Source organism: Saprolegnia diclina, assembly GCF_000281045.1.
Source record: "Saprolegnia diclina VS20 unplaced genomic scaffold supercont1.19, whole genome shotgun sequence".
In the NCBI taxonomy this organism is placed as follows: Eukaryota; Oomycota; class Saprolegniomycetes; order Saprolegniales; family Saprolegniaceae; genus Saprolegnia; species Saprolegnia diclina.
The window spans coordinates 637,250-661,222 of NW_008246086.1; the positions used below are offsets into that span (position 1 = coordinate 637,250).

Genomic DNA, 23,973 nt, shown 5'->3' on the forward strand with positions numbered 1-23,973 from the left:
TTTCTGTGAACCCAAATTGGCAGCGAGTTGATCGTGGCCATGCGCGTGGAGATGGTAAAAGCAGTCGCGGCCAAGGAAATCGGGCTGGTTCAAGTCGGCGCCAGCCGCGACGAGCTCGTGGAGAGCGTCCAGACGGCCATTCTGAGCCGCAATCATGGCGCCGGTGAGGCCAAACCGGTTGGGCAGAAACCACGGACAGAGCGAAAGGGCAGCTCGGACGTCGTTGCTCGTCCCCCGCGCGCAGCACACGTGCAAAAGCATGTCGCCGACGGGTGACTCGTAGCGCGGACTGGCCGTCGTATGCGCTCGCAGATACGCAAAGATGGAGGGAATGGGCGCCGCGTCCAAGGCGCGTGCAAGCCCGAGCTCTGTCGCCGCCATGTCTTTGGCCTCGCGCTTGGCGTCCAGTGCACAGCTACTGCTACACAGGGCCGCAGCGCCAAGGAACCCCGCGGCGTGGGCCAACGTAGCCGCCGTATCACCATTACGTGCCTACGCGTATGTATCTGGAGCTCCAGTGACACCCAATTGATGCGTACTTGGAGCGTCGGCGTCGCGCCACAGGTTAAAAGCACGCGTATTAGGGACAAAAAGTTGTGCTTGGCTGCGACCATGAGCGGCGTCAGGCCAAGCGCGTTGGGTGCATTCACCTGCGCTGAAGATTGAGAGTCTCTTCTCTGCAGTGGAGCTCTACCAGGTCGGGCGACAGCGCTAGGAGACGCTCGACGACGGCGACGCGCCCCTTCTCGCAGGCCACGAGCATGCCAGTGGCTCCGAATTTCGTCGCGTGAGCAAAGCATGTGGGCGGCAAGAGCGCTAGCGCGTGGAGGTCGTCGGCGACAATGGCTACGAGCAGCGCCGTCTTGCCGTCGCTCGTCTCAAAGCCGGGGTCGGCGCCGAGCGCAAGCACGGCCCGCGCCACGGCCAAGTGGTTGGTCGCGATTGCGCAGATGAGCGGCGTCACGCCGTGCGCTTCCGAGTCCGGATCGGCGCCGTGCGCGATGAGATGCTCGAAGGCGTCGCAGTTGGCCTCGCGCAGGGCCGCCGCCATCTTCTGGGTCCATACGCCGCTCGACGCAAGTGCAATCTCGGTTCTCCATCAGATCTTAGAGAAGAGTCCACTACGATCGAGAGAACGGTACCTCTTGGCTGCGTGGTGCTGCGCGACCGTAGCCAGACGCGCTTGGGCGACAGCAGCCGATGCCAGTCGCGCATCATGGGCGGTGACGCGCCGCTGCAACTCGTCGATGCGACTCGCCGTCGAGTCGGCGCTCCCCGTGTGCACGTCGAGGTGATACGTCTGCAGACGTTTCCGCAAGCGTGTGGCCTCGCGAAAGCTTGCGATCGCCGCGTCATGAGCGCGTTGCTTGGCTTGCGCTTCAAGCGCGCAGTTCCAGGCGACCGACGCCGCGTCCTCGAAGGCCATGGCCTCGTTCGCGCAGGCTTCTGCACGTCGTTCTTCCGAGGCGTCGCGTCGCCGCTGCTCTTGTCGCTTCTTGCCGGCGCGCGCGAGGGCTCTGGATCGGCGCTCGTGCCGCCGCCGGACTTTGGCTTCGTACGCGTCCAAGGCGTCCATGTAAAGTTTGACGGTTGATTTATCTATCTATCTATCTATCTATCTATCTATCTATCTATCTATCTATCTATCTATCTTCGGGTACCCGTCAGGCGACGATGGACTGTTCGAGCCATGTGAATGGGAACGACTTACGTCCAACGCGTACCCTGTCCACGCTACCTGCCAAGAGAATGCGTTCAACCCTATGTCGAGGACTTGAGTGGGCTTCGCCTCCTCGTCACATGTGCGGTTGGCCATTGGTCGTCGCCACGAGCTCTGTTGTCGCCATGTCATCGCCTCTCGCCCGTCGCCACCTTTGCTCTCGGCGGCTGAGCGGAGTGGTGAAACCACAATCGTGCCTCTTCTCTGGCATCTTGGCAGTTGCCGCTGCGTTCTGGGAGCAGTCACACGTCCAGTCTCGGTCTCAACTGTCAACCAAGGTCGAGAGCAGACCTTTGTGATGGCAACGGATGTCGCGCAGCATGAGTGCGCACAGCGACTCTGCGATTTCGCAGAAGTGCGAAAGCTTGCAGTAGCTTGGGCACTGGTGCTGGCCTGAGCGTCAAGCACGTGGTTCAACGTTCGCATGGTCCTCAGGGGCCGCAACCTCGTTCGCGCTGGCTGTAGCATGCTGCTGGACCGTGGCATCGCGTCTGCGCTACTCCCATTGCTTCTTGGCGGTGCTCCTGCCGCCGACCACGGCCTCGTCGAGCTGGAATTGGGTCGCTGATGGCAACCGCCTTGCAGGAATCGGGTCGCTGCTGGCAACTGCGAGCGTGGAAGCGATCGATCGCATATGGGTCAGAAGGAGTCACTGTATTGCATTCCGTCGACCTCGTCTTCATCTATCTACTGCTCCATGCCTGCTTAGCTCGTAAAGTACGTGCCCTTCTTGAAGCAGTCCATGCATAGTCTGTGGCGAAGCTTCTTCGTGCCGCAGTGCTCGCACGACTGGAGGTGCACGATGTTCTTGAGGCGCTTGGACGGATCGTTGTTGCGGATCTTCTTGCGCGACGGCGTCACCTTGGACTTGGGGCACGCGTGCCAGAGCGCGTCGTTGAGCTCATCGGCCTCGTGGTCGTGGTCGTGGTCGCAGGCGCCATGCGCAGCCAGCTCCATCTGGACCTGCGGGAACATGCTCCACGTCGGAGTCTGCATGAGGCGACGGACGCTCGTGACAAGGCGCTGGAGAGCCATTTCGACCTGCGAGGATTCTAGAGTAAGACGCTGCCACCAGTCGACGACCGCCGGTCCGGAAAAACTCCGGCTTTCCACCGCCCAGTGCCAAAAAGGGGTAAACACGTTAAACACGAGTAAAACCCGTCGGGTGCTCCGTACTAGCAGTAGACACATGCTGCTCAAGCCATCCCGCCGACGCTTTACACGGTCGGTACGGAGGCAGCAGTTCATTCCGCTCTTTCCAATCAGCACTGCCATCCCAGTACCTACCGGTAGTACTGTCCGCTTCATCGGTTAAATCCATCCAAAGACGTTAAACTCGGCGCCACTGGGACAGAGAACGACAGCGAGGGCACCAAAGACACTATTGCGTATGCGTTAAAAGGGTTCGCAGCGCACCCAGCCCGACGACTGGAGGCTCTTGACGCCCGAGTTGCCTCGCTGAAAGGGCATGATCGCACAGCGCTTCTCTTGGAGCATCTGGAAGAGGATGCGCGCCTTCTCGCCCGTGTTGAGGACAACGTAGAGCTACGCGCGTTACGAATAACTAATTAGCAAGAAGGGACGTACAGCGTCGTCCGTGAAGGACTGGATCGTGCCGACGTACTCGCGCTGCATGAGGTTGGACGAGAGGACGACCTCGTCACCCTCGTCAAAGAGGAAGTCGCCGCAACTGAGCACTCCCCGAGTGCACGACGTTGGCACTAAGTGCACAGTAAGATCAAGTCGCATCTTATAGCAGAAGGGTATACCTGGCGCCAGCGTGTCGTTGAGGACCGGCGTCGTCTTCCAGCTCCCGCAAATGGCGGCAACGTCGCTCTGGACCTCGGGCAGCGCGAGGCAACACTCGGACGGTTGCAACAAGCCTACAGCACCTCGGGATATTCCGAGCAAGGCAGAGCGGGAGAGTACCGTCGGCGAGCTTGGGCTTCTTGGCCACCGGCTCGTCAGCAGTATGGTCGGCGTCCAGCTGTGTGAGCTGCGCCGCGACATCGGCGAGCATGGCATGGACGTGGCTCATCATGTCGTACTTGATGCAGTCTTTCCCGGTTGCGTAGAGGTCCTCAGCCTTTTGATAGTCAAAGAGAAGTAGGTCCTGGACGTTCTTGAGCTGGAGCTCGCGATGCTGTCGCGCTGTCTGGAGCGCGCGGCTCCGGTCCTCCTTGAATTCGACGCACCGCCGGCAGTACTCGGCGAACGTACCATCTTCGATCATCTGAACTTTCTTCTTGAGCTCAAGCATGTGCTCCTTGAACTCGGCGGCGGTCTCTTCGTGGCCGTCGTTCTCGCCGTCGTCGTCGTCCGCGTCGTCGAGACGCGCCTTGCTCTTGCTTCCGTGCTTCTTCTCGTCGAGGATGTCGGCCTCGGCTTCTTCGATGTATCCTGTGAGCGCTTGCAAGAGGCCCTGCGCGGTGGCCTCCTTGTCGTCCGCGTCGTCTTCCGACATGGAGTCGTCGACGTTGGTGCTGTCGTGGTCCTTCTCTTGCTGCTGCAGCGAGCGCGATCGAGGTGGCGGCGAGCGCAGCCCGTTGCCGTGGCTGCCACTGTCGCCGTCAACGTCCTTGGAGCTACTGCTTGTCTTGGGCTTGCGGCCACGCTGTCCACCACGGCGAGATCGTTCCATCCTCGGCCGTGATCTTCGCCACAATTCAACTTTGGTCCAGCGCAAACTCCGGCTCTAACGTACACTATTTACGGAGCAATATGCTAGAATAGAGTACAATTGGATCTTAGCTGGGACCAAGTGCCGAGAGCCATGCTCGAAGCATCGTCCAGCTTCCTTTGATGCTTTATCTCCTCCATAAACACTGTGTTTTGACACGTCCGCGGGCGCTCCCTGCAGCCATGAACACGAGTTTTCGAGTTTGCATTTACACTATAATCGTATTTAAAAAGTACTGTGCATAACGTGGCCGGTGACAAACCCGGAGACTGACCGTACTTCCATTCATTTGTACTCTTGCGCGCGTTGGCGGTGCACCGGTAGTCTCATGATCCCGCTCAAGACGACAAGGCACATGGGCGAGGGGACGAAGCGAGTCCAGGCGGCTACCATAAGCTGAAGGATTTCAAATCCTGGAGCATCATAGACACTAAATCACACTATTAAGGAATCTAAATGAATAGTGTTACCCAGTTGTCGTCTTCCGGAGCAAACCCGGTGGCCGGCCAAGGCCTCCAATCAATTGGCCGCTAAGGTGCTCATTTGAGCAACCCAATCGGTGCGAGCAACCTAGAGGATGGCGGACGAGACCCACAGCCATGAGCGCCCCGAGTACGGCTACGTGCAGCATGATACCTTGTCATATGTGGTGCTCATGGCGACCTGCGTAGACGCGTGCGCCCGCGCCGCCTGGAGCCGGACACGACCGCGTACCTCCTCGAGGTCAAGACGTCGCTGCTCGAGAGCCTCGGTGACGACGGCGACGATACCAAGTCGATTCTGCTCTGGAACGTCCTCGAAGAGCTGGCGCCGCGTATCGCAAGCGCGGCCTCGGACCGCCACGCGTGCGAGATCGTTGAAGTGCTCGTGGAGCACATGTCGCCGCGCCAGCTGAGCTTCTTCGTGCACAAGATGGAGGGCTACTACAGCCATCTCTGGACGAACCGGTACTCGTCGCACGTGCTCCAGCGCATTCTGTCCAAGGTCGGCGCCATCGTGCAGGCCGAAGTCGACGGATCGCTCGAGACCACCGAGGACGACGACGAACGCTCCAAGAACGTGCCAACGATGGCGGCGCTCATCGTGGCCATGTGCACCGAGGTCAAGGAGGAGTGGATCACGCTCGTCAACGACGTCAGCGCGTCGCATGTGCTGCGTGGCGTCCTCTGCGCGCTCGCGGGCCGCGCGCCTGTCGCTGAGAAGCGCGGCAAGAAGGGCAAGCACGGCGCCGTCAAGTTTGAAAACCTCCCGAAGAAAAGGTATGGCGATATTTACGCGAACTCGAAGCTCACGCGTCTGTAGCGACGACGAGAAGCTCAACGCGGTCCAGTACACGGTGCCGGAGACCTTTACGTCGACTCTCACCGACATTGTCGAGGTCATGATGGACGCGCCCGACGACAAGCTCGCGGAGCTCATGTTCGACCACCACGCGGGTCCGTTCCTCTCGATCGCGGTCCGCGTCTGCCCCGATGCGCTGCGGCAGGACCTCGTCTTCCGCCTTCTCAACTGGGACGACGAAGAGTCGTCGAAGAAGCGGTTCTACGACTACGCCGGCGACACGGTCGCAAGTCACTTTCTCGAAGCGGTACTTGGTGTTGCTTCGAATGTCACTCGATACATTGATACTGTAGCTGTGCCAAACGGCGTCCGAAGGGCTCTGGACGAGCGTGTTTGATCGCTGCATGCAGAGCCGCCTCTTGGAATTTTCCGAGCACGCGATCTCCAACTACGTGGTGCAGAACTTTATCTCGCACGTGCCAAATGCAGAGTACGCCGACCTGGTCCTTGATGAAATGAAGGACGCGCTCTGGACGCTGCTCTCGATGCACCGCCCGGGCGTCATCTGGCGCCTCGCCGAGTGCTGCGTGCGCTTCAAGCTCCACTTTGAGCGCTTCTTCAACTCGCTCACGGCCGCGGTCGCCAAGCAGGAGAGCAAGAAGCCCGCCGCGGTGCAGAAGGACGTGGTGCCGGCGCTCATCGCACTCGAACTCTCCAACTCGCAGGTATTATTGCCCTTGAAAATGCGATGAAAAGAGACTTACATAATTCTACCGTAGAACGCCAAGCTCTCGCTCAACGTGGCCGGCGCGCGCATCGTCGAGACGCTTCTGCAGTTTCCCGCGAGCATCACGGCGCCGCTCGTCAAGAGCATCCTCGGCCTGAACGGGCTCCAGCTCGTTGCGCTCTCCAAGGACTCTGTCGGCAGCCGCTGCCTCGTGGTATGTTGTCGTGTTGATAGCACTCGGCTCTCAGAAATGATTTTTTCAGGAGCCCATCTGGAACAGCGAGAACGACGAAGCTAAGATCGAGCTCTTCACCAAGTTCAAGGGCCAGTTTGGCACTCTTGCGATGGACCGCAACGGCGCCTTCTCGGTCATCAAGTGCTTCAACACCATGTCGCTCGAGTACAAGGTACACCATTGGCTCCCTCCAGTTGATACACTGATACTCTTGCGCAGACGATGATCGCGGAAGAGCTCTCGTTCATGGACGCCAAGCTCGTTGGCAACCATTTCGCGTCCATGGTCCTCACCAACTGCAACGTGCACGAGTTCAAGACGAACGAGGAAAAGTGGCGGTCGACTTACGGTACAATTCCGCGAAATATACGCTAACGATGCTGAGCACGCTCAACTAGAGCGCAAGCGCAAGGTCAAGGAGCTCTTCTCGGACCTCGTCGACGAGACGTCCACCAAGATGCACAAGAAGCACAAGAAGGACAAGGCCGACAAGAAGGAAGCGACGCAGCCCAAGGCCAAGAAGGCCAAGAAGGCCAAGAAGTCCACGTAATTACTAGATCAACTCACTACTCTATCATCTCGTATTGTTGCGAGCGACCACACTCTGCAGGTTTATCCGAGCCGAGGCTGCGTCGCATGCGCATACCGCTTGAGGGACGAGCAGTAAGCTCACGCGGAGCGACCATTCGGACGATGGCCTGTCTCTCGATGCGCGTTGTTGCAGGGCGGTGCGTGGGACATGGGCAGATACAATGTCCTCAAGGTCACCTTTGCATGGGCAGTCGGTCGGTGACCGTGCAGCGAGTCGGCTCGGTGGCTTGGTCTCCTTCCGTCAACATTGCGATCGGATCGGTGCGACATGCGGCGAAGCTTCCGGAGCGTATCCGGCGGCCCCGTCATCCCGAGATTTCTGTCGCCGTTGCAGGATGGTCGCCGAGTCGTCGCCGCTGTCGGCCGGAGCCTCCTTCCTGCATACCCCGCAGCCCCACCATGACATCCTCTTCTTTGGCACGCTCGACAAGCGGCGTACGTCCTTGGCCTCGTCCATTACATACCTCATGTGCATAGATGCGTAGGCGACGGCGCGGTCCGTGGCGGCTGGGTACGACGACGACGCGCTGCCTGTAAGGCTCATGCACGCGATGTAGGCGACGCGCCTCTTCCTTCTGACGTCGCAATGGCTTGTGTACTTTCGCCTCACGTCCAAGCTTGAGATTCTCGGCGAAGAGCGCGAGCGCGTCCACCTCAAATCGATCGCCAAGGTACCGCCGCCCTACCGCTGGCTTCTTGCTTAGGAGGATGCTGCGTAGGTGCGCGTGGCGGCCGAGTCCGAGGTGCCATCGGCCGCGGTCGAAGTTGCCAAAGAGTTTGTCTACCTCGAGATTACGCTGCAGTCGCACCGCGTGCTGCTCATGCGCACGTCGCGGAGCGAAGCCGCGGCCGTCGACACGTGGGTCGCAGCCATCAACGAGCAGCGCGAGGTGCTCCTCCAGCCGACGCCCAAGCTCATGTACTCGGGCACGGCCAAGGTACCGACGCCGGCGCCGACGCCCGTCCCGCCCGAGTCGACGCCCTCGACCGTCCACCGCTTTGACCACGCGATTGCGCTCGTCGGCATGGTCGACGACTACACGGAGCGCGAAGAGTTTGTCGTCGCCAAGAACGTGGCGTTCGGCCAGCGCATCGAGCTCGGCGTCGTCAAGCAGGGCGGCGCGTGCCTCCTCATGCTCGACGACGGCGGCGTCGCGCGCATCGGGACGCAGGCGCTGCTCGGCAGTTGGGACGCCAACGAAACGTGCTGGGTCGAGTTTCTCGGCGCGTCAGTTCCCTGCGAGGTCGAAGTGTCGGTCTCGTGCCAGGTCGTCAAGCACACGCCGCCAATCACGCGTGCGTCCTCGGACGCAGCGCTCTTGGCGCCCTCGCCTTGGCACACGCTACTCCGCAAGGCCTCGGACGGTACGCTACGACGACATGTGAAAGGGACCAAGTTATGAGGGTAGGCGCGAGCCTCGGCTTTCTGTTGCTAGCGATCCTTGTGCATTTCATGTACGGCGTCCAGGGCTTCCACTGGTCGCACAAGGCGTGTCTCACGGCCGGCGCGGCGCTCGCGATCACGAGTCTCCTCCACAGCTCCGACACGACGTCGGCGACGCGGTCTGTGGTGTTCTGTGGCGGTTGAAAGATTGATACGGTTCTAGATTGAAGCGGGCCGCCCGACGATCCCAGGCGTCGCTCATTCCCAAGGTGCAGCTGACGCTGATCGTGCATCAATGCCGCCGCACGGCCGCGGCCTCGTAGCACAGAGAAGATGTCAACTCTCACTACCTCAATAAGATTCGATTACGTGGCACCGTATCGCCGCAGAAAGGCCTGCGCCGACGACGAGAGGGGTACGACGTCTGCGTTGGGGGCAGAGAGGGCCAATAACACTTGCGAGAGAAGCTCGGGGTCGAGTTCGACGAGCGCTTCGACCGGAACATCGGGGTGCGTCGGGAACGCAGCGCTCCACAGCGCTTGGAAGCGTGTTTCGTCGAGCGCGACGTTGGGTGTCGGCAGCGACTGGTCCGAGAGCGAAAGCTGCTGCGTCGACGTCATCGAATGGTGCTGCAAGCGGGCGTTGGTGCGGTACGACGGCGCTTCGGAGAACGACCGCGACCGCCGAGTCGAGGTCGCAGCGAGCTCGGCGCACGACGGCTGGCGACGGCGCGGCTGGCGGATCGAGCCCGACTCGCCAATGGACGCAAAGAGGACGGCATTGTCGGGCAAGTCCAAGTACGCGGCGGCGTGGAGACTCCAGTCGGCACCCACGTCGACGCCGTCGCCCGTCACATCGAGAAGCTCGTACGCGCGCACTTGGAAGCGCTTGCGCAGAATGTTGAGCAGCACGTGCGTCTCGGTGCCGGGGACGTACGTGATGTTGAGCACTTGGTGTTGGAGACACGGGCTCTTGAGCGAGAGCGATTTGCGGGCGCGGGGGCCGTACCGGTCGACAAACATCATGCGCACGTTGAGGCGGAAGGGCAGCGGGAGGTGGATCGCCCAGAGGTGCACGAGGCAGTGGTCGCAGACGCGGCCGACGTCGCCGCTCGACTCGGGCAAGAGGAGGCGGCTGCTCGAGCACTTGGCGCAGACGACGCGTCGGCAGAGGCCGCACCGGTGCCGCCATTCAAAGAACGAAAACGTTTTCGAGCACATGTGGCAGCCTTCGTCGGCCATCGAGTGGTCGGGCGTCAGCATCGGCTTCGGGACCGGCTTGTCGAGCAAGCCCCCTTCAAGAAGCGCATCGAGCTCGTGGGTCGAGACCGTGTTGGCGTGGTACAAGTTGCGCTCTTCGACCATGAGCGCTTGGAGGAAGCCTTGGTTGGGGAAGCACACGCCGCGGTTCGCGATGCAATAGTTGACTGCTGTCACAAGCGACCAGCGCTGCGCGCGCATGAGGTAGTAGATAGCGAGCGTCGCGGACCGCGAGATGCCCTGCGTGCAGTGGATGAGCACGCGGCTGTGCTGCGTCTGCTTGGCGCCCTCGAGAAACGCAAACGTGGGTTCAAAGTGAGCCGCAATGTTGGCGTAAATGTCGTCCTTGATCTTGACCTCGTGGTACGCGACGCCGGCCGCCTCAAAGACGTTGCCCGTGTCGAGGCTGGCGTTGACAATGTGCGTGATGCCGAGGTTGCGCACGACCGAGGACGACTGCGCGTGCCACATGTTGCCGAGGAAGAGGAAGCCGTCGAGGAGCTCGTTCGGGTAGTTGATGTTGTGCGTCCCGCTCTGCGTGCGCGCGAGGAAGAGCCCTTCGTCGGCGTTCTGCCCCGCAAAGAGGAACTGCGTCGTGTAGAACGGGTACCGGTACTGGAACGTCGTGAAGCCGTCGTCAAGGTATCGAACGCTCGAGACCAGCCCTTCCTCGACGAGGAGCGCTCCGAGCTGGCGGCCCCAGTGCGGCGTGCTCGGCCGCACCGTCTCGCCGTAGATCACCACCTCGCGCAGCTTGCGCTTCTTGGCCGAGAAGAGATGCGCTTGCTCCGGAAGAAGCGCCCGCTCGAGCTGACTCAGCGACACGCGGCCCGACGGCGGCGGCGCCGAGATTGCTGTCGGGATCGAGTCTTCTTCAAAGCTTCCGCGGCTTCGCGCGTCCAGCAGGAGCATGCCGGTCCCACTCTGCAGGCGGTTGAAGAGCCATCGGCACGTGACCGACGTCTCGGGCACGACGCGCCGACGCGTCTCGGGCCGCGCGTCGGTGGTGCTCGCGAGCACAAACGCGTTGGTTGCAAACGACGAGGCTTTTGCGGCTGTTTGCTTGGCCGCGAGCGCTTGGAGCTCCGCGGCGTTGAGGTTCGCGAGCGCAATGGCGTGGGCGGCCTTGTCGCGCGGCGGAAGGCCGTCGCCACGCGTGAGCTGGCGCAGGGCGGCCTTGTCGTCGGCGGCGATGCTGCGTTTGCCGTAGAGCGCCGTTTCCTTGGCGAGCAAGATGCCGAGGATCGCATCGCGCGGCATCATGCCAGGCCGACCGCACAAGACACGGTGGTACGCGTCATAGAGCGACGCGCGCTCGGTCTTCATGATAAAGTAGACCACGAGCATGCAGCAGCGCGACCGGCCGTACGTCGAGTGGACTAGGAGGCGCGATTTGGTCGCAAACGCCGCCTCGATAAACGCTGTCGCGTCGTCAAAGGCACTGAACGTGCCGGCCTCCGGGTCTTCGCGCGAGACAGACAGGTCGAAGTACTCGACGTGCGCGAACGGCTTGTCCTGCGTCGACGACGAGCAGTTGACGATCGCTTCGATGTTGAGGTCGCGGACGACGCTGCTGCGCACGGCGTCGGCGCTGTTGCCGAGGAAGATCCAGCCCGATGACGTCGCAATCAAGTTGACGCTGGGCGGCGCGTCGAGCCGGAACGACGACGCAAACGACGGATCGACGAACTGCGTGATCAGCGGCGCGAGGCCCGCGCTCGCGCGAAGCTCGGCCACGACGTGGATGAGCAGCTGCATCTTGGAGGGCAGCGACGTCATGGCCACGTCATCGCCACCGAGCAAGAGCAGATGGGAGAGTGTCGTCGACGGGTCCACGAGGCGCTCCGACACGGACGGCGGCAGGTAAAAGTTGCAATAGTTGTCGTTCGTCTCGGTAAAGCCGACCGTCGAGAAGACGCCCGAGGTCACGTCGGCGTTGGTCAGCACGAGGAAGACGACGCTGTGGCTGCTGTGCTGGAGGCGATTGAAGAGCTCGACGGGCCCGATTGTCTCGACCTTGTCCGCTTGGCCATTGCTTGACGCGTCATCCGCGAAGCCGCTCTGCTTGTCTTCGGCGCAGCGTCCGGCGGCGTCGTCAGGCGGGCCGTGGGCGGGCTTGACCGCTTCCATCTCCCTCGCGTGGACCGACTCGGAGTTACAGCAGGCTACACCAACGGGTTCACTGTCGTAATAAAATTACCTCGGGCTTTGTATGCTCTGACGTGGGTGGCAGAATATTATTGCCGCGTGAAGCTGGATACAATCGCCATCCAGCGCACGCGGAAAAAGCCGGATCCGCCGATGGGCTAAGATGCTATTCTTAGTCGCCTAGCAACGGGCTGCCTGGCTACAGCATGCAGCAGAAGCTCATCGAGGGCTTCGTCATCGACCACCTCGACACGCCTGGGCGCAGTGCCACGCACCGGCCGTCCGTGCGCTACGATGTCAATGGACGGCGCATGATCCCGTCACTGGACATGCCACGGGCCAAGATGCATGTACCCAAGCTGCCAAGTCCGCGCACCATAGCACATCCAATTGTCCGCACGACGCCAGCCAAGCGCCTCGTGGGCGCCGCCATTGCCGACTTGGAGATCCCGACGCGCCGCGCACAGACCGCGCCCGCCAAGCCCGAAACAACGGCGACAACAACGTTTCCAGCGCTACGCAGCCCGCGCACGGAAGCCATCATTGACCCGCAGCTCTTGCCAAACATGTCGAGTCCGCTGGCCACGTGGGCGCTGCCGCGCGAGTACATCATTGAGTTCATTCGGCTCTCGGTGCTGCCGTGCTCATGGGCCATGTACGCATCTTCGGTCCTCTAGCGCGCTTCTACAATGTGTCTAGGAACATCAAGTCAATTGGCGAGTGGGTCGTCGCCGAGTCGGATGCGCCGTCAACACCCACGGACCCGGCAGTGCTGCGCGAGGCGACGTACGAGGATCTCGGGTTGGAGCCAATGCGCAATGCACAATAGGCAGCATCTACTACCGCACATCCAAGTGTCCGAGCGGTCCCCGCGGCAACGTCCTCCGCCACTGGTGTCGCCGCGCCGCCCCCACACGCTGCGGGAGGTGCCATTCGAGGCCAAGTACGCTGTTCATTTCTTCTTGCTCAGCTCACGGCAGATGGCCTGCAGAGTGCACACGTTGCTCGTTGAGCTCCACGCAAATCCGGATGCGTGGGCAGATTTTCAGGCATATGAGTCATAACTTATGACGTTGAAGAGCCTGGTCCTGTAGGCCAAAGTCAAGGAGTACGTGGCGTCCAAGCGCCGAGGACGGGTGCGTGCACTGTCGCTGCTGCGTTGACTCATGGCGTACATACGTAGAACCACGTCGACGTACGCGCCGCCTCGTGGTGTTGGACGAGGATCGATACCTCTGTAGATGATCCACGAGAACATTGTGCGCGTCGGCGGTCACCCAAGCGACACTCGGTGCTTTGCGCCCGTGAAGCCGGCTGGCTCATGACGCAATAGGTGCACCAAGCCGACGCTGGCGCAGCGACTGCACAAGACGCGCACCAAGTACGAGCTGCAGCTGCAGCGCGAGCACGAGCATCACGTGGAGCTCCTCGACCGCCACACGCGGCAAGTCAACCAGCAGAAGCGACTTGCTGCCCGCGCCCAGCAGGTCCGGGCGTGGCTCCGCGTGCTCTGCACCGTGGCGCACTTGGAGCGCTGGCACGTGCGCACGCGCCAGGAGAAATCCAAGAAGCTTCTGGAGCTGCGCGAGCTCGCGGCGATCTCCAAGATCCAGCGCGTGTGGCGGCGGCGCGTCCACGTCGCCAACTCGAAAGCGCTCTTGCACATCATCCTCAAGACGCGACGCATTCTCTGGAGTGTCACGTTCCGCGTACAAACACGATCTTGTTGCATACAGTGTACTATGTTACAGTGTATTAGATCCACTGCAAGAAGCTCGGCCAGGCCGCGAGCGTGCTGCGCCGCTTTTTCATCGACTATTTCAACGCAACCGACACCGAGTCGGGCAACTTTCGCGTGCTCATGGCTCGCTGGCGCTGGCGCGTCATCAACGCGCAGCGGGCGAGCAAGGCGTACATCGCGTGCTCCCGCGCGCGGCTCCATGCGCTCGGCCAAATGTGGGATCGCGCCGACCACGATCGACAGCGCACCGAGAAGCAGCTGGCGGCGGCGCGATCGGCCGTGGCCGTGGCGGACGCAGCTCCGCCCACGTCGCCGCCGCCTCGGCGACGCCCGAACCGGCGCAACCAGGCCGAAGCGCTCGCGGACCTGGGCGCGATGCAGGCGCAACTGTTGGCGATGCAGAGTATGCTCACGCCGATTGAGATTCAACGCATGCAGACTGTTCAGGTCGTGCGCATTCCCAAGAGGTACGGTCTCGCGCACGGCAGTCGGCCATGACGCGGTGGTGCATGATTAGCATCAAGATGCGTCTCCTTGTCGCCTACCTCATGAAGCGGCGGGCGGCCCACATGCGGGACGTCGCTGCGGTCATCGCAAAGGGCGCCTCCGATGCCAAGGCCAGGTACGCCATGCACCTTGATGACACCGAAGCAAATGGCTCCGTAGGCGTGGCGCTCATACGAAGGACGCGATAGCGCTTGTTCAGAGCGGCGCATGGCCGACGCTGGGAGCGCTGAGTGAACTGAAGGCCAAGTACCCACCGTTCTCACTCTACTCCAAGCAGACGAACGACGACATCAAGGAACTCATACAGGAAGGTTTGCGCCTCACGCTCGAGACCGACGCGGATGGCCAGCGACTTGGCAGCGACGGCGCCGAGGTGGTGTCTCCGCCAGGTAGCCGCGGGCGCGTCGACAGCTTCGTCGTGCGGCCACGCAATGTGTAACAGTGGGGGGTCGTAAAAAGGTGGTGTATTACTGATCCACCCGGCATACAAATTGTTAGTAAATGCACAAGGCGCAGGACTGGGTCCCATTGTGTTAAATCCAAGGGTCCTATGAAATCCACGGAAAGGCGTCGGATTGGTCGAAAGGCTTCGAAAAATATAGCCAATGGCGTCGCGCTTCCGTTGGCATACAAACCTTCTCTATAAACGTTGGGCCACGTCACCAGCGTCAAATATAATACAAAAGTCAAATGTCAGATACAAATACAGAGTCTAACAACATTAAAAACGAAGGCTGCGGTGGTTGCGGTGCTTCCACTTTGCCATTTTCGGATTTCCGCCATCGAACCAAGATGCGCTTCCTGCACTTGATCCGCCCGGTCATGTGCGTCCTGCCCGAGGTCGCGCAGCCCGACCGCAAGATCCCGTTCCGCGAGAAGGTCCTCTGGTCGGTCATCACGCTCTTCATCTTCCTCGTGTGCTGCCAAATCCCGCTCTATGGCATCCAAACCTCCAAGTCGAGCGACCCGCTCTACTGGATGCGTGTCATCTTGGCCTCGAACCGTGGCACGCTCATGGAACTCGGTATCTCGCCGATCGTTACGTCGGGCCTCGTCATGCAGATGCTTGCCGGCTCCAAGATGATTGAAGTGGACCAGAGCTTGAAGGAAGACCGCGCGCTCTTTAGCGGCGCGCAGAAGCTTTTCGGCATCCTCATCACGGTCGGCCAAGCGATTGCGTACGTGGCCTCGGGCATGTACGGCGACATTGGCGAGATTGGCGCCGGCAACGCGATCTTGATCATCATCCAGCTCTTCTTTGCCGGTATCCTCGTCATCATCTTGGACGAAATGCTCCAGAAGGGCTACGGCCTCGGCTCGGGCATCTCGCTCTTCATTGCCACCAACATTTGCGAAAGCATTGTCTGGAAGGCCTTTAGCCCCACGACAATCAACACGGGCCGTGGCACGGAGTTTGAGGGCGCGATCATTGCGCTCTTCCACCTTTTGATCACGCGCTCGGACAAGATGCGCGCGCTCAAGGAAGCTTTCTACCGCCAGAACTTGCCGAACGTGACCAACTTGCTCGCGACGATCCTCGTCTTCATTGTCGTCATCTACTTCCAAGGCTTCCGCATCGACCTCCCGGTCAAGTACCAGCGCTACCGCGGCCAGCAGGGCACGTACCCGATCAAGCTCTTTTACACGTCCAACATGCCCATCATCTTGCAGACGGCGCTCGTCTCCAACTTGTACTTCGTGTCGCAGCTCCTCTTCAAGAAGTTTGGCGGCAACTTCCTCGTCGGTCTTCTCGGCAAGTGGCAGGACGTCGAAGGCGGCGGCGGCCAGTCGATCCCTGTCGGCGGTCTGGCTTACTACATGTCGGCGCCGTCGAGCGCGGCCCAGATTCTGTACGACCCGATCCGCGCCGTCATCTACGTGGTCTTTATCCTTGGCTCGTGCGCGCTCTTCTCCAAGACGTGGATTGAAATCTCGGGCTCGTCGGCTCGCGACGTGGCCAAGCAGCTCCGCGACCAGCAGATGGTCATGAAGGGCCACCGCGACGCGTCGATCGTGCACGTGCTCAACCGCTACATCCCGACGGCCGCGGCGTTTGGCGGCATGTGCATCGGCGCGCTCTCGATGGTGGCCGACTTTCTGGGCGCCATCGGCTCGGGCACGGGCATCTTGCTCGCCGTCACGATCATCTACCAGTACTTCGAGACGTTTGCCAAGGAGCAGGCCGACATTCCGCTCAGCGGTATGTTTGGCCTGTAAGCGCCACCGTGTGCGTGCGCGCTGCGTGCTCGTGGCCGCGCCCTCGACGACTCTCTTTTGCTCTTTTCGCCTTTGCCCGCTGCACGTCTTGTCAAGGACCTCCCCGTACAAGGGCCGCTCTTAGGCGGCTCCTTGGCCCACCACTTTTAGAATAGCTGGATAGGACCCCGGTGGGTCATGAACCGGGCGGCGCCGACGTGAGGGATTGCCCGACACGTTTGCCAGCGACGTGGCGTCGTTGGCGCCGCTCTAGGTGTGCGAGAAGACGGTACCTGGAAACGAAGAGCAGTAGAAGAACAAGTTGTCGATGACGCTAAACGATCACTCAAGTGCATTTACACTTTGTACTCTTAGCGTCTTAGCGTCTTATAGCCAGACAGTCGGCAGCTACGGCTAGGTCCCAAGCCCACGTCCGCCTCGTGTTGCTCGACCTTGGGACTCTGGAGTCTCTGCGTCGATGCCAACTCGACGGCAAGTACGCGCACACAGATGAGTTATATTGTAGTTGCCGTCTGCAGCGGTTGACTCGAACGACAATATTGTAGCAAACTGCTATATCTTAGCGCGCTCGGGCGCGGACGTGGAGGCCGCCACGCGGAAGCAGTGCGAGACCCAAGGCGTACATGGGACCCTCGTCGTCGCTCTTGGGCGAAAGCACGTCGAGGTGGTAGCGCTGTACGACGGTGGCCACCACGAGCTTGGTCTGCAGCAGCGCCGCTTGCTGGCCGACGCACGAGCGCACGCCCGCGTTGAAGGTCGGGAGCTCGTACGCGGTCGGGCGCGTGGCCATGTGCAGCCAGCGCTCGGGTCGAAACTGATCGGCGTCCACCCATCGACTTGGATCGCGGCCCATGACGTACGCCGAGTACTCTAGCATCGCGCCTTGGGGGACAAACGTGCCGTCCGGAAGCACGTCGTCGGCGACCGCGCACTTGAGCTCAATGGGCACGGGCGGGAAGAGCCGCAGCGTCTCCCGGACGACTGCGTCCAAGTACCCGCACGCGCCAATCGACTCGTACGAAATAATGATATCCCCAAGCTCCGTGACGAGGGCGGCTTCGACGTGTGGGTGCTTCGCGACGCAGTAGAGCGCCCAGAGGATGCTGCTGCCGACGGATTCCCTGCCCGCGAGGAACATGCCCATCATCATGTCGCGAATGATGACGTCCGTGATGCTCGCATCGGTCGCTTGGCGGCGCAAGAGCTCGGCGAGGACGGTGGTCGAAGCGTGCATCGTCGATGACCGGGCGTGTGCGATCGTCTTGTAGCAGAGCGCGTTGATGCGCGCAATGACGGCGTGGAGGCGGAACTCGCTGGGCATGCACCACTGAAACAAGAGGTACCACGGGTGCGTGAAGCGATAGAAGATGAGCTCGGCGGCCTCGTGGACAAGGTCGTGCATGACGCGCATGTCGTCGGCGTCCAGCGTCGCGCCAAACGCCATTTCGTAGATGCAGTGCGTCGTCCAGGAGAGCACGAGCGGCGCGAGGTCCACGCTCTTCTCAGCGTCGATGGTTTGCAGAAGAGGGCCGAGGTGCTTGGTGTACGTGGTCGACGTCCACGCCTTGAGCGCGTTCACCGAAAAGAGCGATGCGATGAGCTTACGCTGGAAGCGCCAACTCGGGTGACACTCGTTGATGTTGAAGATGCTGCTGCCGAGTAGCTCGTGCAAGACGGTTTCCATGAGCAGTGGTTTGATGTAGTTGGCGTGTCGCTTGCTTAAAATATGCTCGAGGTTCGCGGCCGACGACGTAAAGATCGACCCGTTCGTGAGGACGTCGACGCGCAAGCAGTACGTGGCGCCGTACGCTATCGTTTGCCGCAGCTTCCAGTCGTAGAGCTCGTGCACATGGCCGGCGATCTGGGCCAAGTTGCCGAGAAAGAGGCTGCTCGGCGGACCGGGCAGTCGGGAAAGCGCCGAGACCATGGTGCGCTTGTGATGCAGCCAGCGGGCGATGGCGACGAGCGCGTAGACTGCGAGCGCCAGAAGGATGTAGTGGCCCAGCAAGAGGTCCATTGTCGTCGAGAGAGCGGATATTGACTACTGGATGCAAGGACACTCGGCGTCGTTGGCTTCCGGCGAGATCGCACACAGTGGTATTCTTGCGATCCCTTTCAGAGGACGCAGCGCGAAACGAGCTTGTGCGAGCAGCTCGCTCGGCTCGTAGCACACGCTGCCATGGAGCGCAAGACGCCCGAGAGGACGGACAAACGAGCGCCAAGCTTGTCATGCGTTTCGGGCGCTGTTTACGGCGAGCTGCTTTGCACCTCCCACGTACACTGGCGACATTAGTATCCTAACCAATTGCTACATAAACGTCGTGTCTTGCTCCATCGAGGAGGGTCGGCTCGATAAGCACTCTATGCGCAGGTCATACATATATATGGTGGATACTATACCAAGGGCTCGAGTTTTCGCACCATGACCGAGTTGTCAAGATACAATCGGCGCTTGACGTGCAAAGACCGTGCGGCGTTCGCAGGAGCAACGACCGCTGCGCACTTCGGCCATGTCGTTCGCAAAGCTTCCTATCAGAAGCCTGGACCGTCATGTCACGTAGGGCGAGCCTCATCTCGCGCGGATCCGCCGAGTCTCTGCCTGGTTACATCCACTTGCCCGTCTTCGTCAAGCCAAAGCTGTTTGCGGTCTCACCTTGTCTCCACGACCGGTTGGTATCTTTTCTTCCGCATACTCTCAGATGGTTTTTGCATATCATTTCTGCGTGCAAACCGTCAACCACGAATACTCCTCGACGCCGACGTCGGTGCCGCTTTTAGCCAAGGACATGGCACATCCGAGGATGAGCCCATCACAAGCAGCGCTGGAAACGCGTTGTCGAGGAACTGCCGTGGTAGGAAATGGCGCTGAAACATGAGCGCAATCCTCCCGCTCTTCGTTCGTACTATCAGCATCCGACTTGCAGCAACCCAAAAGGTTGCATCAAGGCTTGAAGCCACCACACACTACGAGTTTGTATGTGGTTGAGGAAACAGGTGCTTGCGACGGAATCTCGTCCGATGACGTGGCCCCCTGCAATTTGAATACTGTACAATTGCATACCTGTGAAAATACATAGATATCATATCGCTTTAATATAGCCTTGTCCCGGTCTAAAACCTGTAAAATATAATAGCCGTTTCAAACGCATTTGCTTGCCTTGTTGAAGTTGGTGCCCAAACTGCCTTTTGCGAGCGGCCTGCACACGCCCCTTGCACGATGTACTTGCTCTTGCTCGTGTTCCTCCTCCTCACCTCGGTGATGGCCCAAGACGCCATCTGCGCCGACAAGTTCGACGAGTGCAACTGGCCGCGCGCTGCGTGCTGCAAGGACCCAGGCTTTGTCTGCACCAAGAAGAGCGACAGCTTCTCATTGTGCGAGCCCAAGCCCAGTGCGCAGCAATGCGCCGCGAACTTTAGCCAGTGCAACGGGCAGGACTGGCCGTTTGGTATCTGCTGCAAGGACAAGCGCTTCGCATGCACCTACTACAGCGAACAGCTCTCGCTCTGCGAGCCCAAGCTGGTGGCCACGACGGCAGACAGCGAGCAGTGCGCCGAGAAGTACAGTCAGTGCGACGGCCAGTATTGGTCGCTAGGTGTCTGCTGCAAGGACCCGGGCTTTGCGTGCACGAAGAAGACCGCGTACATCTGGCTGTGCGAGCCCGTCGGGCGCAGCGCCTTGGCTCAATGCGGCGGCGAGAATTACTCGGGCAAGACGACGTGCAAGAAGGGGTCGACTTGCGCCAAGGTGCATGACGCGTACTACCACTGCCAGCCGACGCCCGCACGACGTTTGCGATAGCATTCGGCATCGACATCGCCACGCCAACAAGGCGCCTTGTCGCTCTCACAGTGCATTTTCCTTGGGCGAAATCTTGATTTATGTTTGAAACCTGAAGTTTTCGTGAATTGGAAGCACTTGTTCAATCCAACCACCTTCAACTCGGCTTGCCATGTGTCGGACTAACCGATTATCGAGTCGGTTAGAACCGGTTTCTCAGATAGATGTGAGATGGTTTGTCATCGCTCGCTTCCCACATCGCTTTGGCCGACAACATCTGCAAGGCAATGCTAGCGGCGCGATCTACCGCCCAAGTGGATTACAGGCCCCTGCATGCTGTACCGGTACGTTTTTCGGAGCTATTGTACAGATCCTAATCTCATGGGACTAATACACATTGCGGTACAGCGCAACAATATCTACATTCAATGCCAACAATTACACGTCCAAGAGGTCCCAGTTGAGGTCCAGCGCCGGCTCGCGCGCCGCGCGTCGGTCCAGCTTGACTTCAAGTGCGTCGTAGAAATCGCGCTGCGCGGCCTCGAGGGCGACGAGGCATTGGACGTCGTTGGCCGTGAGCTCGTGCCGCGGCTTGGGCGAGCAGCGCAGGCGGCTGGGAAAGTTGAGGTACGTGGCAGCCACAAACTTGTAGACGCGCCGCGGTTCGCACTGGAGCGCGTCGGCGAGGAAGTCGCGGAGGCAGCGGCCATGAGCGTCGACGAGGCCGGTCATGAAGCAGAGGAAGAGCAGGTGGAGGTACGTGGTCTCGGCGGGCGTCCACCGGCCGCTGTTGGGGCACTTGAGCACCATGGCGCCGAATTGTAAATGCGCCCAGATCCACTCGGAGCTCGCAGAGTATCTGCCCATGCTCTGCGCGAGCACCTGCGGGCGCACCAACATAGCTACACACTCGCGCCGCATTGGATACTAGGTACAAAGACCCCTGTGTTCAGGGAATACCCCTGCATTTCACCTTCATCTTCAATGTTTGGCGGAAATTCCCTCACTACACACAGAACACTTTGTTGATGATAGAGTTTCGCCAAAGTATCTTGTGGGCGAGCGCGATCTTCACATGGCGAGCGGCGATCATTTATTTCACCGCTGGGAGGATCCGTATACACGGTACGCACAAGACGACATAGGTCTTGTGATGCTTCGGCCCTTAACGACCGCTTCTAGTACCAACGCTTATCTATAGCTGACGCGCTGCGCTTGGCGCTGCATCGCGCTTGTCGGCTTTGGCTTGGACAGCGCCAGCTTGAACCTGTTGCAGCGAGCTATCTTGGCAGATCAGATTCAAATCTGTTGCCAACACTCGCGTCAGGCGGATCCTCTGCGACCGCACCGCCCCGAAAACTCCAATAAATCAACTCGTTAGCAATGGTTTCTTAGATAGTCCACACAGCTTCGGCGCTGCCTCGTAAGAGCAGCATCGCGTGGGCTTCGTGCTGCAGCTCGTGCGTATCGGGCGCACCGTTGAGCTGCTCGGAGAGCGAGAGGTACCCGCGCGTGACCCGTGGCGCCGCGTCGCAGCCATCTTTCTTGGCGATTTTGGCTTCAAGCTCGGCGAGGAACTTGTTGCGCGCATCCTTGAGCGCCATGAGCCGCTCGACGTCGAGCGCCGAGTAGTTTGTGAGCTTGTGGTAGACGCGGCGGTTGAAGTTCGCCTGCAGCCGCGCGTTGGCCAGCATCTTACCCTTCTTGAGTCGCTTCGTGACGCGCATCGGGTCGCAGCGCAGCTGGCGTGCCACGTATTGCCGCATCGTAAGCCGCTCGGCTTCGTCGTCGCTGTCGTCGAGGATGCCCGCGAGGTAACAGCCCACGAGGTGGTCCAGGTACTTTAGCTCTGTTGCCGTCCAGCGTCCCGAGTTGGCCATTGCAGTTCCAATTGCGAAATGCAGTTTACCGTGTGCCCACTTTGTCGAATGAGCCCAGCATCCCGTTCATTTAAGGCGGCTATGGCATTGAAGAACGTCTTTTAATATCACCGAAGGCGTCTTTTAATGCGATTTTCGAACATGCGCCCGCTTCAGGGCCAAGACGCAAGTTGGAGCGAGTAAAGAAAAGGCAGCCCGTCGTCTTGTTCGCTTCGATATCGAAGCCGGCGGTCGGCAACGACAAGTACGCCACTCACTTGACAGGCGGTTTGTGTAGCAGCAGCAAGCGCGTTAGCAAAGTTCCCATCCATCTACGGCTTGAACAATGTCATCTACCAGTATGTGGATATGGCAGGACGCAATAGTACGTCGGAAGATCGTCCTAAGCCATGGATTGCAGGTTTGCTCTCGAATCCCACATGTACTGCATAGCAGCAGAAGGTGTTAGATGAGCTGCTGCTTCCCGCAGATGCCTTCCAGCACCCACGCCATCTGGGATGCAAGCTGCAAAGCGAATAGCCACGCAGCCGTCGCTGGCGGTCATGCGGATCGGCGTGGTGGTGCGGGGGTGTTGGTGCACACCCCAAGGAAGACAGCAAGACTGTTGGCGATTGTTTTGTCGGTAGATCTGTTCCAGCGCAACAACGCATGCTCGGTCGATCGATCACGCACCGACTCTGACATGGACGGTTGTGACAGCGTTTGGTCACGTCATCCGATTACGTGACAAGTGGACCTGTCACATCCAGAGGTCTGGTCCTTGTAGACCATTCGACGGCAGCCGGCTTCAACACTAGAGCTTCACTGGGAGAGGCAACAAACAAAATATATGGGAGTGAACGCGAACGCAGTCTTGTGTTTGCTAGTACGACTAACGACGGGTCCCTAGTCCTTCGTAGCTCGCACACGCGCATCCCTTCTTGCGCTCACCACAAGTGCAGTCGAGCTAAGTGTCCGCCGCCGAGTCGATCGAGACGACGCTGAAGCTGCCAAACATCGTTGCGTTCAAATCGAGCGCGACCGTGACCGTCTTGGCCGGCGCCGTCACGTTGAGGAAGCTGCCGTCGGGTCGCTGCAACGTCCACGCCGCTGTCGGGCACATGGCCGACGCGGGTGTCGCTTGCACACTGCTGCGCATCGCACCGCGCATCAAGCCCTTCGTCGGCGTGCGCATGCGGCCACCAAGATGCGTCGCCGGTCGGTTCCACCACGCATCGTCGTATTTGGTCGTCGTCACATTCGGCAAGTGAACGTCGCAAGACACTGCGTCCATGACCGTCGTCGTGTAGTCATTTTGCGGCAGCGTCTCCATGAACCCAGCGATCGATGCGTTGAGCTGCTTGACGTAGCGGTGGTACGCCTTGGGAACGCTCGGGCAATCGTCCGACGCCACGTCGGCAGCGCTCATGTCCGTCACGAGCATCCACGGACCGTTGGTCGTGGGCACAGCCTTGAGAAAGGAACCAATGATGTCGTCTTGGGTCTGGTCGAGGCAGTCGGCGACGGCCTTGAGGTACGTGGCGCGATACGTCGTGACGGCCGTGCTCGCAGGGACGTGGAAGATACCAGAGTTGCCGCCCGCCGTCGGATGGGCGTGTTCGTGGAATATGCCAATGTGGCGGGCATACGTGGCGGTCGCGGCCGCTAGCGCGAGGCCGATGGCACGGAGCATCGTCGTTGGTTGCGGCTTTGTGAGCAAAGCAAAAGTGAAATACCAGAGCCAAGGCTGTGGTGGTCGGGCGAAACCACAAGGAAGAAGAGGTCGGAACCTTCCACCGGGGTGCGTTCGACCAAGCCCTTGACGCCGGCTAGAATATCGAAGACG

General features: G+C 60.3%; 13 protein-coding genes across 14 annotated transcripts in view; 5 read left to right on the plus strand and 8 right to left on the minus strand.

Moving 5' to 3' along the window:
* Positions 1 to 1,695, minus strand: part of SDRG_06992 — a gene marked incomplete at its 3' end in the record, with an annotated part of 3,112 nt that extends 1,417 nt beyond the window's left edge. Inside the window, exons 1-4 of one of the 2 annotated variants that reach the window (XM_008612808.1) lie at positions 1,143 to 1,695; positions 695 to 1,094; positions 540 to 650; positions 12 to 492 (exon numbers count right to left, since the gene is read on the minus strand). In XM_008612808.1, the coding sequence (XP_008611030.1) occupies positions 12 to 492; positions 540 to 650; positions 695 to 1,094; positions 1,143 to 1,576 (1,426 nt within the window). In that variant the 5' untranslated portion in view covers positions 1,577 to 1,695. The remainder of the gene's footprint in view (positions 1 to 11; positions 493 to 539; positions 651 to 694; positions 1,095 to 1,142) is intronic. The other variant, XM_008612809.1, reaches the window with a different exon arrangement.
* Positions 1,696 to 2,353: 658 nt separating this feature from the next.
* Positions 2,354 to 2,820, minus strand: SDRG_06993 (hypothetical protein). Its single transcript, XM_008612810.1, has one exon. The coding sequence runs from the start codon at positions 2,753 to 2,755 to the stop codon at positions 2,426 to 2,428; it is 330 nt and encodes a 109-aa protein (XP_008611032.1). The 5' UTR covers positions 2,756 to 2,820; the 3' UTR covers positions 2,354 to 2,425.
* A 132-nt stretch (positions 2,821 to 2,952) lies between these two features.
* Positions 2,953 to 4,426, minus strand: SDRG_06994 (hypothetical protein). The gene is made up of 4 exons (XM_008612811.1): positions 3,650 to 4,426; positions 3,490 to 3,603; positions 3,308 to 3,441; positions 2,953 to 3,265 (listed from the first exon to the last, which is right to left on the minus strand). The coding sequence occupies exons 1-4, from the start codon at positions 4,359 to 4,361 to the stop codon at positions 3,116 to 3,118; spliced, it is 1,110 nt and encodes a 369-aa protein (XP_008611033.1). The 5' UTR covers positions 4,362 to 4,426; the 3' UTR covers positions 2,953 to 3,115.
* Positions 4,427 to 4,928: 502 nt separating this feature from the next.
* SDRG_06995 (hypothetical protein) lies at positions 4,929 to 7,245 on the plus strand. The gene is made up of 8 exons (XM_008612812.1): positions 4,929 to 5,012; positions 5,072 to 5,659; positions 5,703 to 5,988; positions 6,035 to 6,406; positions 6,461 to 6,622; positions 6,672 to 6,815; positions 6,863 to 6,992; positions 7,042 to 7,245. The coding sequence occupies exons 1-8, from the start codon at positions 4,978 to 4,980 to the stop codon at positions 7,191 to 7,193; spliced, it is 1,869 nt and encodes a 622-aa protein (XP_008611034.1). The 5' UTR covers positions 4,929 to 4,977; the 3' UTR covers positions 7,194 to 7,245.
* A 284-nt stretch (positions 7,246 to 7,529) lies between these two features.
* SDRG_06996 (hypothetical protein) lies at positions 7,530 to 9,022 on the plus strand. Its single transcript, XM_008612813.1, has 6 exons — positions 7,530 to 7,669; positions 7,720 to 7,745; positions 7,792 to 7,905; positions 7,954 to 8,599; positions 8,644 to 8,797; positions 8,842 to 9,022. Exons 1-6 carry the CDS (start codon positions 7,570 to 7,572, stop codon positions 8,939 to 8,941), a joined length of 1,140 nt encoding a protein of 379 aa, XP_008611035.1. The 5' UTR covers positions 7,530 to 7,569; the 3' UTR covers positions 8,942 to 9,022.
* SDRG_06997 (hypothetical protein) lies at positions 8,960 to 12,041 on the minus strand. The gene has a single exon (XM_008612814.1). The coding sequence runs from the start codon at positions 12,005 to 12,007 to the stop codon at positions 8,984 to 8,986; it is 3,024 nt and encodes a 1,007-aa protein (XP_008611036.1). The 5' UTR covers positions 12,008 to 12,041; the 3' UTR covers positions 8,960 to 8,983.
* A 110-nt stretch (positions 12,042 to 12,151) lies between these two features.
* On the plus strand, positions 12,152 to 14,799 carry SDRG_06998 (hypothetical protein). Its single transcript, XM_008612815.1, has 11 exons — positions 12,152 to 12,680; positions 12,725 to 12,811; positions 12,855 to 12,968; positions 13,017 to 13,074; positions 13,120 to 13,161; positions 13,209 to 13,220; positions 13,267 to 13,316; positions 13,359 to 13,734; positions 13,785 to 14,233; positions 14,284 to 14,388; positions 14,433 to 14,799. Exons 1-11 carry the CDS (start codon positions 12,232 to 12,234, stop codon positions 14,710 to 14,712), a joined length of 2,022 nt encoding a protein of 673 aa, XP_008611037.1. The 5' UTR covers positions 12,152 to 12,231; the 3' UTR covers positions 14,713 to 14,799.
* A 196-nt stretch (positions 14,800 to 14,995) lies between these two features.
* Positions 14,996 to 16,844, plus strand: SDRG_06999 (protein transporter Sec61 subunit alpha). The gene has a single exon (XM_008612816.1). The coding sequence runs from the start codon at positions 15,066 to 15,068 to the stop codon at positions 16,488 to 16,490; it is 1,425 nt and encodes a 474-aa protein (XP_008611038.1). The 5' UTR covers positions 14,996 to 15,065; the 3' UTR covers positions 16,491 to 16,844.
* Positions 16,845 to 16,967: 123 nt separating this feature from the next.
* Positions 16,968 to 19,126, minus strand: SDRG_07000 (hypothetical protein). Its single transcript, XM_008612817.1, has 2 exons — positions 18,912 to 19,126; positions 16,968 to 18,851 (listed from the first exon to the last, which is right to left on the minus strand). Exon 2 carries the CDS (start codon positions 18,505 to 18,507, stop codon positions 17,050 to 17,052), a length of 1,458 nt encoding a protein of 485 aa, XP_008611039.1. The 5' UTR covers positions 18,508 to 18,851; positions 18,912 to 19,126; the 3' UTR covers positions 16,968 to 17,049.
* A 550-nt stretch (positions 19,127 to 19,676) lies between these two features.
* SDRG_07001 (hypothetical protein) lies at positions 19,677 to 20,435 on the plus strand. Its single transcript, XM_008612818.1, has one exon. The coding sequence runs from the start codon at positions 19,708 to 19,710 to the stop codon at positions 20,287 to 20,289; it is 582 nt and encodes a 193-aa protein (XP_008611040.1). The 5' UTR covers positions 19,677 to 19,707; the 3' UTR covers positions 20,290 to 20,435.
* Positions 20,436 to 20,621: 186 nt separating this feature from the next.
* SDRG_07002 (hypothetical protein) lies at positions 20,622 to 21,181 on the minus strand. The gene has a single exon (XM_008612819.1). It carries the CDS (start codon positions 21,166 to 21,168, stop codon positions 20,707 to 20,709), a length of 462 nt encoding a protein of 153 aa, XP_008611041.1. The 5' UTR covers positions 21,169 to 21,181; the 3' UTR covers positions 20,622 to 20,706.
* Positions 21,182 to 21,641: 460 nt separating this feature from the next.
* Positions 21,642 to 22,179, minus strand: SDRG_07003 (hypothetical protein). The gene has a single exon (XM_008612820.1). It carries the CDS (start codon positions 22,146 to 22,148, stop codon positions 21,660 to 21,662), a length of 489 nt encoding a protein of 162 aa, XP_008611042.1. The 5' UTR covers positions 22,149 to 22,179; the 3' UTR covers positions 21,642 to 21,659.
* A 797-nt stretch (positions 22,180 to 22,976) lies between these two features.
* SDRG_07004 (hypothetical protein) lies at positions 22,977 to 23,970 on the minus strand. The gene has a single exon (XM_008612821.1). The coding sequence runs from the start codon at positions 23,818 to 23,820 to the stop codon at positions 23,095 to 23,097; it is 726 nt and encodes a 241-aa protein (XP_008611043.1). The 5' UTR covers positions 23,821 to 23,970; the 3' UTR covers positions 22,977 to 23,094.
* Between the last annotated feature and the right edge of the window lie 3 nt (positions 23,971 to 23,973).